Genomic DNA, 15865 nt, shown 5'->3' on the forward strand with positions numbered 1-15865 from the left:
TTACCATTTTACTCTTTATACTTATCAAAAGGCTTAAAAATCAAATAAAACATTAATAAGGTCTAACTTCAATTTTAGGCTTCAATTTGTTGGTGTGTTTTATGCATCAAATAAGCATTAACAATTGTTTGAGAAAAAATAGTTAATCACTTAATGACATTGACTTAACAACCACTTAAATATGAATGATTCTATTTAATGATGGTCATAGTTACGAAATTAACGAAGTAAAAGTTCTTACTAAGTTTGTAATAAAAATGCATCGAAACTACCCACCATTAGTACAATATACTTATAGTATAATTATGAATATTAAGGAAAGCAATTAATTCAATTAATTTACTTTTTTTAATACCATCAGTGTATTAAATTTAATTTCCATTAATAATGACTTTGACCAAAATAAATTTACTATTTATTAATAAGAAACATATACGTTCATGAAAAATAAACAAAGAAAATAGTTTTTGGTCTGCCAAAATCAAGTTAAATTAAACTAACCTGATATTGAAAACAGGACGAGGAGTTATCCGTTTTACTGAACCACTTTTGACATTTATTAACATTTACTGTTTTATTTGACTATTTAAAAAATAAAAACATAATTTTGTAATTTAAATAAAATAGTCATGTAAATTGTAGAAAAAATATATAGGATATAGTATTATTTTATTATTCTTTGCTACCGGTTCCGTCATCATTTACAAAAAATAATAAGGTAAATCAATTAATTATATTAAAATATATTAATCTCTTAATATATTTCTTTGAGATGTCCTTATTGTAAAATAAAAAAAACATATGTTATAATACTTTCTTAATAAGAAAGTGTACACCGATTAAAGTTATGATATTTTAAAATATATGTCACAAATTTAATGTAATTGAAATTTACTTATATATGAATTTAAAATATATCAACTTTAATTACTGTACTTTTTTTTATTAAAGTGTTATAACATATACTTCTCATTGTACATTAAGGAATATCAGAAAATACATTAACAGATTAATAAATTTTTTTTGTACTTAATTAATTTTCTTAATTTCCACATTTTTATTTTCTTCGTAAAAAGGACGATGAAAACATCAGAAAAAAATAATAAAATAAAAATATGTGGTATAATATTCTTTTACAATTTATATGAATTTTATTTAAATTAAAAAAAGTTATATTTTTATTTTTCTAAAATAGTCAAATCAGATACTAAATGTTAACAAAGGTCAAAATGTATTCTTTATTCGTATTATTTTTCGTTTCGGTAATAAAGAACGTGGGGACTAGTTTTCGATAATCTACTTAAAATAATAAAGTTTAATTATGCATTTCATCTTTGGAGTTAAAATTTAAAATGGTACTAAATTTTTAAAAGTTTTAAATTGATTAATTTTTTTTTTAAATGTCTCAAGTTTGTATTTTTTGTTAAGTATGGCTAGACGATATTAAATAGAGTGATACGTGTCAGTTTTTCAGTTTTTTGAATTTTTTATTATTTTTTTATTATTTTTGTTGATTTTTTTTGAATTTTTTTAAGAAATCAAAATATTGTCACGTGTCAAACTATCATCGTACCACGTGGCAGTGACAGTGACACGTGTCAGTATTATGTCAGATGTCATTTCCTTAGTCTCAATTTGGTCCCTATATTCTAATTTTTGTATCTAGTCCCTATTTTTGTAAAAATAATTCAATTTCGTCCATCTCCAAATTAAAACAAAAATTAATTTTATATAAATGTTATACTAATATTTTTATTAAATTTGATATTTTTATTATATATTTTTAACATAGCTAAGTTTATTTAAAATTGTTTCACATTCAACTTTACTTAAAATTGTTTTCAAATTTTAAATTTATGTGTTTTATTGTTATATGAACTAGTTAATTTATGAATTTTTTTTTCTATTAACATTATTTTCTATTAACAACTTTAAAACAATTTTAAATAAAGTTCAATGTAAAATATTAATTAAATGAACTTAATTTGGTTAAAAATATTTACTTGAAATATCAATTTTGATGAAAATATTTGTGTACATTTATATAGAAATTAAATTTGATTTCAATTTTGAGAGGGACAAAGTTGCTAATTTAAAAAAAAAATTGGGACTAAATTGAAATAAAAATTAAAATAAAGGGACCAAATTGAGACTAAAGAAATGACACCTGGCATAATATTGACACATGTCATTGTCACTGGCACATCACTCTATTACTGCCACCACGTGACACGATGACAACTTGACACGTGACAATTTTTTGATATTTTTTAAATAATTCAAAAAATAAAAAAATTCAAAAAAGAAAATCAAAATTTTGAGGAACTGACACGTGACAGTCCCTCTAACGGCGTCAACCTTGACTTAACAGAAATGGCAAACTTGATAAGTTTTAACAAAAAAATGGACCAATTTGAGACTTTTAAAAATTTGGGTACCATTTTGAGATTTTAACTCTAAAATGGAGACCAAAGGCATAAGGAAACCAAATAATAATAATCTACAACAATGTATAAAGATATTCCTCTTTTGTGTTCACATTTCAAAATATTAATTTTATCCTTTAAAATATAACTTTTTATAAAATTTTTGAAAAATTGACCGTTATTTTTACAATTTTTTTTTATTTATCAACAATTATTCTTTCACCTTTTATAATATATTTTACTTTATTTTCAATAAATATAATTTTATTTTATATATTATAATTTAATAACATTACATTATCATCTACTAATATAATATCATATATTTAAAAATACATATACACAAACACAACAATCACTGTATATGCTATAAATATAAATAATAATAATAATAATAAAAACGTTATAGCTGGCAATGGCAATATGCATACGCAGTATGCATACACTCTACACGTGACGCTTTTACAACTTGCCAATCTTTTTAATAAATATATTAAAAAAAATGTAAAAAGTTGCAATTTTTTATGTAAAACTGACATTACAATAACAACATCGTTACACACTAAACCTTTAGCAGTATCATTATTTTGTTAGACCGTTAGCATAATTGTTTTCAGTTTCATTTTTTATCTAGATAATTTTACCTTTTATCAATTTATATCATCATGTAGAAAATATATATTTTCTGCCATTGTTATTGTCATTGGTGTCATTTTCTAATTATTTTTTTTTCAATCCATGAATAAAATTGGCACTTCTATAATTATCAAGTTATATTCACTTTTATCTATGGTGCTTAATTGTCATATACTATGATCGTCTCATTAATGAAAATAATTAATTATTGTTATTTCACCTAACTAAGACTAAGGTGGTGCATCACATCCAAATAAATAAAAATTAATGTTTGGATTGCTCAATAAAAAAGTATAAGATGCCTTAATATTGAAGATTGACATGCAAACCTTTAAATAAGCTCATTCGACAAACAAAGACTTCAAAGCAAATCCATCTCCACAAAACATTCCAAATCATAGAAATTTAATGGTGTTTTACCTTATTCTTTGTGCAATTGACCTTCCCTAATTAATGGATTACGCAAGAACCTAACATTATAATAACATCATTATCATTAGACAACAGTGACACTGCTAATACATCCTAATTAAATTTTCAAAAGTAAAACGTATTATTTAAATATATGGGAACTAATATCTCTATATATAAAAATTAAATAAATGTCTTACATAAGATGGTTTTTAATGATTCGAGGAGTCCCTGTACTCAACTATTAATTTTAATAACAATAATTTTGCTTGAATTTAATATTTTTAATAAATATGTCAAAAAAATTAAACAACGTTATATCACAATATATATTAATGGATATACTTTTGAAATATTTCATATATTAATTATTTACAAATCATAATTTTAATCATATAAAAAAACATTTATTCAGCTTAATGTAAAGATGAAATTGTAATAATTAAAGATAAAAACTACTAAATTTAGAAGCTAACCAATAAGAAAGCATGAAAATGTATGGTACATTGATACTTTAATTTGAGTCACTTACATGTATCTGACATGTATATATGTTTGACACGTATCCATATTTGATCATTTAAAATACTTTATCGATACTTATCACTAAAACATCTAATTTATAAAATAGTAATACTTTAATGATGATAATAATTTATAATTTTTTATGCTAGAAACTTTAATACATATATTTATCGTGTTTGAGAACTATTGTACACTTTCCAATATAAAAATATAACATATATCTTATTATTTTTAGAATAAATATATCAGTGTATCAAATATGATACATGTATTGTATCCGATACACGTATATGTGTGCATACATGAAAACATACTTTAAGAGTGTTAATTTTGTGAAAATTGAACAATTATTTTATGCTAAGTTTAAAATATCTTTTTAGAATGATAATTAAATTGTTAGACTTTGGCCTTTCCATAAAAAATATACATAAATATGTAATTAATTATTTCTTCAGACAGAAATGCTATGGATTAAAATAGTATATTTATACCAATTATAATCACCTTTATCCTTTATATAATAGCAGGACAAAACTATAATTTAAATATTTTTTTTCGGCTCATGTCATGTGAGAGAAATAATTCACCCTTCCTTAGGTCTCCATAATCTCAAATCTTTCCTAAATATATAAAGATAAACAACCACTTTTTGCACCTCCCCTTCAACCATCAACAGTAAATTATTAAATACAAATACAGTGTAATGGAAGAACTAGTGATAACAATTTGATGATCCATTTACATAGAAGAAAGGAAAAGACATGATAGCTGCACACCAATTTTTAAGGTTTTATTTTAGTTGTTAAATATATTTTTGGAATTTTAACTCTAGTGAAAATTAAAATTAATTCCTCTTGAAAATTTTTAACCAATTTAATCTTTCATCTTTATAAATGCACAAATTTAGTCCTTTAAACCAAATTTTTTATGTTTATTTATCGTTTCAAACGCATTTTTCAATTAATATTGAAGCGAACATGTATCAAAATGATGTAAACAAACTAAAATACTAGAATGAAATGTGTTTAAAACGTCAACCAAACTTAATAAAATTTTGTTAAAAGTACTAAATCAACGCATTTAGAGAGTTGGAAGACTACATTAGTTAAAAATTTTCAAGAGAAACTAATTTAAATATTCACTCAAAATTGAAAGATTAAAAACATATTTATTATAATGGTACAATTTAACTGTCTATTTAACCACATGACTCTTCCTTTCATCCAAAAATCATGTAAAGCCAGCGTAACTATAGACTTATTCATACAGATAAAATTATTAAAATTTCCCTATTTTAGTAATTTACACACAAAATTACACTTAATAAAAAAAATTTAAGTATTTACTGAATTCAAAACTAAGAATAGATGACTACCATTGAGAAAAAAGGTGGTGGACAATGAAAGGAAAAGACAGAAGAAAAATTTGTGATTACAGGAATATTGTCTGAACATAAATGAGCAAATTTGAAGGTATATTGCTGAAAAATATGCAAAATAATACGCAAATTATTGCTTACCAATATGTTTCTTTTGCTTTTACTTTCTCCGTGCTTTCCTATCTACCAGGGAGAGTATTAATGAGATGAAAATCCGCACCATAGATTTCGACAAGCACTGTCATTTTCCACCAACCACATTAATTAAAGTGTCATAATTTACTGAATTGGAGGCAAAATTTCTCTTCTTTCATCTCGACGAGGAAATGAAGAGGGTAGGATACATTATTAACCGGACCGTGCTCAGCCCTTGTTAGTTTCACAAGCACGTACATAATATACATTACAACTCATTTATCTTCTTTTCTTATAAATATACACTAGTTTATGACATATATTACAACTATTTAAGTTTTTCTTCTTTTTTTTTTTTTATATAAAACACTATACACCAAAGTTTCCAATAAAAGGAAACATAATATACCCAAATACCAAGGATATGGAAAACTCTCATAACGGGCCATTTGATGATAGGTAAACCACGGAAAATCTCACAACGTAAGTACAGGAGCACTTTATGCAGACTTTGGAGCTCCACCCGTTTCAATCAAGCATTTATTGGAAAGATTGACTATTGAATCTGCAATCACTCTAGCACTAGATTTCATGTAACCACCTGTAATATGGAGCGACAAATAAAGACGATTGGATAAAACAACAAACAATACGAAGAAAAAATGGTTGAAGTTTCTAAAAAGGATTTGTGACATGGATGGGTTGGGAATATGCCAATTTCTACAGTTGGTTATGCAGAACCCCCTCCACTAAGCAAATTATATCAATTCGGAACAGGAGGAAATTTTCGTGTTTTTGTTTCACATGTCATCTCAACAAAAAAAAAAAACACACACACACATAATTTATACCCTTTTACTCTTGGAAAGCACGTTTTGACGCTTTTAGGCGCATCTAAACGGTTTTCTAACCAAACTAATGTTGGATAAGATAATCGCTAACAAATAGTATTTAAAAAAAATATTGCATAGATGGGCATGTGGTCATACGTACGAAGATAAACACTTAGAAGTTAGACAAAACACGGGCTAATTTCAGGTTTCCCTCAGATTCCTTTTTTAACATAAGAAGATGCTTGCAAAAAGTAAAGAAAAATGCACAAACTATAACCTAAAGGAAGTTTGTAATGTTAGAGTAGGTTCTTGTTAGGTAAGTTTCCTTTGCACAAAAAAGGCCAAAGCAACCACCATATGATACAGAGGGAAACAATCGCAAACCTGAAGTGAGCATGACGATGGGAATGTTCTTCTCGCGAGCAAACCGAAAAACTTTTTCATCTCTAAGGGCAATTCCTTCAGGACTGATCTGTGTATATAAAATAGCACAAGCACTGCGCATGGTGAGTGGTAAAGGAATTAACCAACACATTAACTCAGAATAATGACCATTCTTTTCATATACATATAAGAGAAAATGACTAGGCAACTAAAGTTAATATAAACGTACACTCCCTTTGCACTAAAATATAAGCAAAAAAAGAGTCATGTTTGGTGGGCCTACATATAGCAAATTTCAACTAGCACAACCCAAATTCATTTTACTATTTCAAAAATACCCTTATCTTTATACCTAAGTATCACCCCTAACAAATACATTTGAGGTAATTTAGTAAAAGGACCTTTTTATTACTATTCTTAACTAGTGAGGAAGTAGTTAATTCTGTTTATATTTGAGTTTAGAGGTGATATTTACTGCAATAAAGCAAATTCAAGAATGACATTACCTCCAACCTTCCTAACGGATCTCCTTGTAGGATGTCGGTTCCAGCATTATAAATTACCAACTCAGGGTTAAACCTACGCCCAGCAACCTTGAATCACATTGACATGAAAATCAAAAGTTAGGATAAGAACTTGAATGTTAGTATGCCTTCTTCACCAGATAAACAATTCTGTGGCGTGCTATGGGTATGGTTGGAAGTTAAGAGTAAAGGGGAAAGGAGGGAAGGAAACTAAATGGGAATGGGAGGATTAAGATTAGGAGGTAAAGATACAGTTCCCTTTCCCTTTTTGATTTTTAAAATAAAGAGATCGATAAGATAAAGCGCACCATGCATCAAATGAACAGTCAATATCATTGGACTTGGATTGGTTATAGAAATGTAAAAGTATCTACAGCTACACATAATCCTATCAAGCCAATAATATTAGAGAATTACACTCTATGATAATATAAGATACCTCTAGTGCTTCATCTAATTTTTGCAGGTACTCTTCTGTAAGTGTCCCACTCTGAATGTTCAGGGGGAAACATGAGACACAGAATCTTAAAGAGAATGATAAAAAAACAAATTATGATTAATGTTTAATGGATAATAGTTTAATATACCTTTACTTCAACTTTCTGATTTATGTAGTTTCTCGCCTCGTAATCCTGATATAGAAGGTAAAAGGGATCGCAAGGAATTGATATAAGTTGGTCTCAAGGTGATTGTTAAGAACCAATAAAACAGTAATAAGAGAAGAAAATAACTCGTATTATTCAGAATCCCAAAACAAGAGGACAAAGTATTCCTCTTCCCAAAAGAACCGATCCAGGATTCTGGTTTCTTCCTCCCAAAAGCCAGACCCCCCCTGCTCCAACCACGTCCCCCATCTCATATACTCTCATTGCCTATTTTTGTCCCCAATCTGACACGTAGGCAATTCTGTTAGAGACAGAATCATAGTACGTTTGTCTGTGGATCCCGTGCAATGGCTTTCCACTTCTTCCTCTCATACACCTTTTGGGCCTTCCTAATTTGCCCCCCTAATTCTTTGCTTGTATCAGTCATAAAATTGTGACCACTGTATCAGATTATATGCATATTTTAAAGTAAACACAAATATTAATTAGCAGTTGACAATGGACCATCTATCTTCACACAATTTAGGCCTTTTTTTTCCAATAATCAGAAGAAACATACTTCCAACATCACGATGAGGCATCATTATTTAGGAAACAGTAGGCATTAATGTGTTGCTGAGCCCATTTCAATAAATTTTTTAGCCAAATCATTTTATGGCTTCCTGCATACTTCATTTACAAGTCAATTGCAGATGCAAACAGAGAAAATATTAGCATGCTTTAGCTTGAGTGCTTGACATAAATGCCTTTTTCCTACATTTGAATAGGTTTTCATCACTGGATTTAGCAAGTGTGAACAAGGCCAGTAAAGGAGGCCCCAATAAATAATACAAATATCAAGATTGGCCCAATAAATGAAGTTATATGGAAGTTAACCCTCACAAACACATGTATGACCACACAATTTTTAACGAGAATCATTAAATAAAAAAATACCTTGATCTAAATGGCCTTTCCAAAATTTAGAGTTTTTATAATACAAAAGCCTCATTTGACCCACTGTTCGCATCCAATTGCAAGATATGGGACTCAAGTCCACATAGGAAGTACAAAATTTAGGTGTGGAGTTACACGAATTTGGGTTCTCCAACTACAATGGCTAAGTTTTTGTGGTACGGTCGTACCAATTTTATTATCAAGTTCTTGGAAATATCTTTTAGCTGCAATCAGGTAGTGGGGCTGGTAATGGTAATATTGCAATGTTTGCCGGGGACTAGTTAAATAGCTAGAACACAACCAACTTGCATTGGTGTTGGAGCTGTGACTCATGGTGGGATATTAGGACCCAGTTGCAAGTATGAGACTTGACTCCCACATTGGAGGTATGGAATTCTAGTGTGAGGTTCGTTGGGCATTAGGCTCTCCGATTACAATGGTTAGCCTGTGATGTGATTTGCTTAAGGTTCTTATTCCCCACTCAGTAGAAAAAGGATTATCACCGACTCACAAGACAGAAACCTTCCTGATGTACAAACACTCACTCTTTTTACCATTGGAATGTAGAAATGAAATTGCAATATATGCTTTCATGCACTCCACAATGATATACACACAGAAAAAAAACATCCTTCATTCCATAAAAAGGACAGGACAATTCAAATGTACAAAATAACAGGACACTGCGGCATGTCAGATGCCAGCCAGCAATGTTGAATAGATAAGACAAATGTGAAAAGAGAAACAGAGAAAAATCAGTTCAAAATACTAGACAGGAAGACAAAATGTGTTAAACAAATCAAGGAGCAGATTACCAAAGGATAGATTCCAGGATTGTACATATCCAAGATATAGACTCGGCCTGCCATTACAAAGTCCCTATTAGTAAAAACCTAAAAGATAAGAAACCAAACACTAGAGTAAATTTTTTTGGACATTACTATCACAGGCAAAGTCCATTTCATGACCGTTTCCTTGATGTGCATCAAGATCAATGATCATCACCCTGAAAAATTCGCAATCAACTTTTGCACGAGCAATAACAGAATACTCTAATTTGCAAGAGGATAGTACCTTGATATATTCAACTGAACAAAAGCAAAGTGGATGCAAAGAGAAATATCTGCATAAACACAGAATCCACCTCCTTTTTCTGCAGAGCAGTGATGAAAACCTCCTCCCACATTAATGGCCCATCCTCTCTCCTTTGCAAGTTTTGCAGCCAGTACAGTTCCTCCAACCTGCCATTAGATTAGGAACAAGAACAGATTTTCCGATTGCTAAACAGACTATAAAATAGGACAATTAACTTACCTGCTTCTTGAATGGGAAAAGAACTTTTTGTTGCACAAGACAATTGGGAATTAATGCCACGGGAGGGACCTATATTTTAGTATCTCGGTAAATAACCCATCATAATGCATCAACTATATAAAGCCTCAGCAACCACATATCAGTTATCAATTATCATACACAACTGCAGCACTAAATAGCAAAGACAAATATAATAAAGAACTCCAGCACAATCATACCAGCTTTCTATTCTAAGACAACATATAAGAGCTCCAGGGTTAAAGAGTAACAAGGAACAAAGAGTATCACCAACAAAAAGATGGCTGCCTCGTGCCACAAGAAAGTGTAAAGTACCTCAACTATCATAGCAACTTTTGAACTCTCCTTCAGGCTATTCAGATACAATTCTGTGTGAACCTTTAGAGAAAAAGGAATGAAAGAAACAGATTTAGCACTAGACATGTACTTTAAATTACATCATTTTCAGTTTCAATCACATATATTGCTTATTGCAGCTAGACATGTGATTTAAACATACATGCACAACAAAGACACGTCAAATGCAATTTAAGTCCTGATTTAATTAATTTTCTCCATGAACACTTACAAAAAGAAGATAAAATGAGATACATTATTTCATTAATAAATATCAACTTATGCACTTCAATTTCATATGAACTCTCTTATCTAACTTCTCCAAAAATTGAAGAACATAAGTTGATTTTAACTTATTCACAAACACTTGCAGAAAAGAAGAAAAAATGGGATGCATTTTTCTTGTTAGTTAAACTCGACTTATAAACTTCAACATTATAGAAACTTCCTCATGTAACTTCTCCAAAAACTGGAGCACATTAGTTGATTTTGACATATGTAATTCACTTTGCTTTTAACTTTATTCTTCTTCCTAATTAAGTATTACATAGCGCTTACCACTAGAAGATCATCCTTGGAAGCTTCGAGAGGCTCAACGATGCTTCCTTTGACGAGAATACCAAACGAAACGAGGAATCGGCAAATGCGTCCCCACTTCGACGAATCAAACGGATGCCTGCAACAATCATCAAACAGTTACAAGCTCCCCACACTATTCACAATCCATTCGATTCAAATCACAGCTTCAGAAAAAAGAAGAAGAAGATGTTAGTGCGAAGAAAATGCTTACAGTTTCTCTATGCCGAGAAACGATATATCGTAGGATGCGGAGTAGATTAGCGGAACCTGAATAATTCAAAAACCGAAGGCATAAACACTCGACGCGCCAAGAGTGCGAGTGCACTGAACTCGCTTACCTTGGACGGGGACACATCGAAGTATAGCTTGCTGGAGAGGATGCGCTTGCGCCGGAGAGCCTCGTCGTCGTTCTCGGAATAAGACGACATCGACAGCGATAGCGACGGCGGTGGTGAAGAATGGGAGATGTTTTGATGCAAATTGGCCACCGAAACAACGAGTCGGCTCAGTAACGATTTCCGAGATAAAATTTCGAGAATCGTAGAAAACTAACTCACTCACCTTGCTAAACTCGGGTGCTCAATTTCATGCACCTACCAAAAATGGAAAATGTAAACTAATTTGAATTTCTCAATACCTGAATGAATGACAGCTAGACTAAAATTTTATTATGTTCAAAAGATATCAATTTTTTTTCATTCTTATTTTGATTCTGGAATAAATATACTCATATCCGGCATACAGTCTTTTCGTTATTTAAAATGTTAATTAAATAATTAAAAAATATATTTTTTCTTTTTACTTATGTATTAAATACCAAAAATTTGTATGATATTAAATAATGAGTTGATAAATGTTAGATAAGTATAGAAAAAAATACTATATATATATGTATATTATAAAACGATGTTACTAATAGAGTTACCAACCACTTTTTCTTAAAGTATTATTTCAAAAAATTATTTCTGATAATTTTTTTATTACATTTAAGTTTATAAAAAAGAAAAATTCTGATGAATAGTTGTCAAATGAATTCTTCTATTATCATCTTATGATTTCACATGTTCTAGAAAAAGATAGATTGTGATATGTAGTTAAACAAACAAAAATTAAATTTATGAATAAAAAGTATTAGCTATGTATTTCTCAAATTTATTTTTTATTATTAATTAAAATTTAGAAATCAAGAATAAACTTATCAAGCATGACCATATAATCTTAATTGCATGTTAGTAGAATCCTAACTACATGTTGAGGTTAGTTTTTTATTTAAGGCTTAAATATCTTTTTCGTTCTCATTTTTATATTTGTTGTGGATAATCTTCATTTTGACCGAATATTTAAAATGATTCTCATTTTTATCGAATGTTTTAAATGATATTCATTTTCGCAAGTATCGAATGTTTTAAATGATCATCATTTTCGCAATTCGTGTTTTATTTGATCATTTTCTGTGACGCCGTTTAAATCAGTAACGGAACACTGTACATGTGGCACGGTGTATTACGTTGCATTGGAGTGGAGTGTGTTACGTGTACTACATGTGTGGTAATTTAGAAATCATACAGAACATCACAACAATCCAAACCCAACCAAACCCCAAAATAGAATTATGAAAACTCTAACCCACAATCAAACACAACTCAGAAAACCCTAAACCCACTTACCTCATTGATGATGATTAACTGAAAAATTGAAATAACAAGTATTAGCGGTTTCCTTTGTAAATCCGAGCTTAAAAAAGACGAAGATGAAGAAATCGCCTTCAACGATGAAGAGCGCGACTACAATCCAACTCAAGCACTAATTGCAAATTTTTCCCTAATTTGAAAAGTTAACGTTAATTAGCCATCTGTAGAGTACTAGTAACACATCCCAATACAACTAGTGCCATATGCCTTTCTAAACATGTGGTGAAAATGAGGATCATCCGCAACAAACACTACGAAAATAAAGATGAAAAAGGTATTTAAGCCTTTATTTAATAAATAATTATCACTTAAAGGATAAATTTAATAAAGTAATTACTTTTATTTAAAAACAGTTATTTAAAAGGCAAAAATAATATTTACATCAAACTAGAAGATTCCCTTCATATAATAATATATAGATAATAATGAAAACTAAATATGTAATAATACAGACATTCTAACTGTTGTGAATATTTACATATAAAAGTTTTATGCCTTAGTAAATTTAAGCGCCTATATTAGAGTTGTTCTTTGCAGAACACTCATTCTTGGTTTCACTTTATTCTCTCTCCGCATCGGATTCCAAAATTGTGAAGAACTCAGAAGCAGAGAAACAATGGCAGACAAACCAAGTCGATCCCTGGTCTTATTCGGCGATGGCTTTGCTCGTTTCGTCGATTCATCGCACACCCACCTTCACTCTCTCGCTTCTCTATCTTCATGCGGTCTCTTGAGTCTCCCCAATTCTCCACCCTCAGGTTCCCTTATTCTCAATCCACAACCTCCACCTGTTTGTAATAATGCTTAACACACTTTTCAATTTATTTTCTCCCATTTTTGCCCCTGCCACATTCAAATTCACTTGGATACGTAGTTTTCAGAAAGCGGGGATGAGAGGGCAGTTAGAGAATTTGCAGTGCTGCTGGATGCATGTCATACTTATTCTAATATGGTGAGACCCATTTGCTCAAGTTTTTATTTTTATTTTTTCATCGTTGTGATATTTTTTCATTCCTTGTTAGAAGGGGAAAATCAGTGGTGGTGATAGCCAAGAGGATCCACCAAAACAAACCTTGTCTGATAGGTATTCTCATTATTTGTTTTCCATTTTTAATTTTTTGTTTGTAAATGTTAAATTAATCGTTTTTTCTTGTGTGGATAAACTTCTCTATAGCATTTATAATTGTTTGGGTCATGTATGGATTTTTAAAAGAAGAAAATAACAAGGTAAATGAATTAAGTTCTTCCTATAAGTTAGTTGGTAGAATTAGTTTGTGTGCAAGTTAAAATGAGTTTTTTGAACAAGTTAAATGAGATAGTTTCTATTAAAGTTGAAGTGAATAAGATGGTTTTAGCTTATATGAGAAACTCGACTTATTTTACCTTTTAATTTTCTTCTCTTGCAAGTGCTTATTGATAAGATTTCTAAACAGGGTCTTGATCTATAGATGACACTCTTTCAAGTATAGGAAAAAAAATTAAGTTTTAGTCCTTAGAAGTTTAAGGACTAAAAGTTTAGTCTTTAAGGGACTAAGACATAAGAAACCTAGGAACAACAAGGACCAATTTGTACTAAATAAGGACTTGTCATCTCTAAGAATCAAATGATTGATTTAAATATATGAAATAAATGTTTTTGTTTTTTGAAATACAGGTTTATGGGAATGAAAGCTTCTATTTTGACCAACAATTCAAGCTTGAAATCTTTTAGTGCCAAACTTGGATTTAATGTTCTTCAATTGAACGAGTTACTGGGAGGTCGTTCTGCTGAGGTTGTGGCCCTTGAGCTGCTCAAGTTGCTTGGCCTTGAAGAAGGGAAGGTGCTGGACAATGACCATTATGATCTTGTTTTCTTTCACGTTGGAGCTGGTGAACAGGAAGCGGTTGCTGCTGATGTGGGGTATATGGATGCTTTGGTTGGAGGCATAATGAGTCAAGCACAGCCCGGATCTGACATCGGTTCACGTCTGCATTTGTCCGTTGTCATGAGCTATGGCAGTGTCTTGGAGGGTGACGATTCTAAGTTTCCTGTTTCAAAAATGGTTGATGAGAAGAACCCTCATCTTTCAGTGCTTTATCCTCTACAAAGTTACGGTATGAAAGGAGGGATTCCTCGAAAGGATGTAAGGTAATTAAATCAATATTCAGCACATGAACAGAATGAAATAGATAATTTTTTTTTTCTTTTCCTTGGGTCTATGCTTTTAAGTGGAACCAAAATGGATAAATTTTTTACCGCTTATTGTGTTCTTTTATATTTTCAAAATATGCTAAACAAAAATAGAACTCATGTTATGATATGCACATGTCCCCCAAATACTACCTAAGTTATAGTAATTGAAGATTAGTAATATTTGCTTTCTCTTTGGATTGACTTGATTATTTATCTCGTATTAAATTATACAGGTCATATTCTCCCATGTTAATTGCCCAATGGCAATATGCTGTGACTCGCAAGGATAATGCAGAGAGATTTTCTTTTGAAGATTTTATAGAGGTTTGCTTAAAGATTTTACTTCATGTTTTATTTACAATTGAGCAATGATTTTTTCCGATTAATGTTTCTATTTTTTTTTTTTTGGCTGGCCATCCTCTATTTCTTGATCTTAAAGGTGTCCTATCCTATCTACACAACCTAACATACTTCAATCTTTAAAACTTTCGTGAAGTATTTACACTTTTGTTAGGTTGTGTAGTATTCAATTTTTTTTTTCCGATTAATGTTTCTATTTTTATTCTGCAAGTGTTTACACTTTTGTGAAGTATTATGGTTTGAGTGCTAACCATTGTGGAATTTTGGTAGGCTTGTCATTTGTTTAAGCTACAATGTAATTCATGGTTACTGAATAATCTTTGCTTCACTATTTCTCTCTTTCCTTGTTATACAGCGTGGTGGAAATCTTACAATACCGGCAGATAGGTTCTTGCATGAGATAGCCTTTAAGCTTTGGAAAGCTCCCAAGTATGGAGCTTGATTTCATTTTTTGTGTTCCTTTTTAACTTTTTGGTTGCCCACTTGTCACAACAGTATAGCTATTTAAAAGTTCTGATTAACATGTATACTTCGGGCTCTAAAGTCCAAACTTTGTTGCATCATGAAATAACTAATAAGATCTTGATGATTGAACGATCTA

At 30.4% G+C, this 15865-nt stretch overlaps 2 protein-coding genes across 6 annotated transcripts; one reads left to right on the forward strand and one right to left on the reverse strand.

Moving 5' to 3' along the window:
• Positions 1-5663: 5663 nt before the first annotated feature.
• Positions 5664-11679, reverse strand: HDA2 (histone deacetylase 2). 2 transcript variants are annotated; one of them, XR_003606384.2, is made up of 13 exons: positions 11379-11679; positions 11252-11307; positions 11020-11137; positions 10441-10503; positions 10108-10176; positions 9868-10034; positions 9735-9799; positions 9609-9655; positions 7840-7884; positions 7692-7742; positions 7235-7321; positions 6729-6841; positions 5664-6112 (listed from the first exon to the last, which is right to left on the reverse strand). XR_003606384.2 is itself a non-coding variant. In XM_028084562.2 (13 exons), exons 1-13 carry the CDS (start codon positions 11466-11468, stop codon positions 6012-6014), a joined length of 1047 nt encoding a protein of 348 aa, XP_027940363.2. In that variant the 5' UTR covers positions 11469-11672; the 3' UTR covers positions 5664-6011. The 2 variants fall into 2 exon arrangements, 1 of the variants encoding a protein (XP_027940363.2); XM_028084562.2 differs by having other exon boundaries at positions 6729-6816; positions 11379-11672.
• Positions 11680-13225: 1546 nt separating this feature from the next.
• On the forward strand, positions 13226-15865 carry LOC114193413 (rhomboid family protein). Of its 4 annotated transcripts, none has more exons than XM_028083193.2 (6): positions 13226-13489; positions 13613-13683; positions 13754-13815; positions 14386-14859; positions 15138-15228; positions 15620-15865. In XM_028083193.2, exons 1-6 carry the CDS (start codon positions 13348-13350, stop codon positions 15704-15706), a joined length of 927 nt encoding a protein of 308 aa, XP_027938994.2. In that variant the 5' UTR covers positions 13226-13347; the 3' UTR covers positions 15707-15865. The 4 variants fall into 4 exon arrangements, with proteins under 4 accessions (XP_027938994.2, XP_027938995.2, XP_027938996.2 ...); XM_028083194.2 differs by having other exon boundaries at positions 13757-13815; XM_028083195.2 differs by lacking the exon at positions 13754-13815 and having other exon boundaries at positions 13265-13525; positions 13606-13683.

Source organism: Vigna unguiculata, chromosome 8, assembly GCF_037176805.1.
Source record: "Vigna unguiculata cultivar grain cowpea cultivar isolate G323 ecotype 2 chromosome 8, ASM3717680v1, whole genome shotgun sequence".
Classification (NCBI taxonomy): Eukaryota; Viridiplantae; Streptophyta; class Magnoliopsida; order Fabales; family Fabaceae; genus Vigna; species Vigna unguiculata.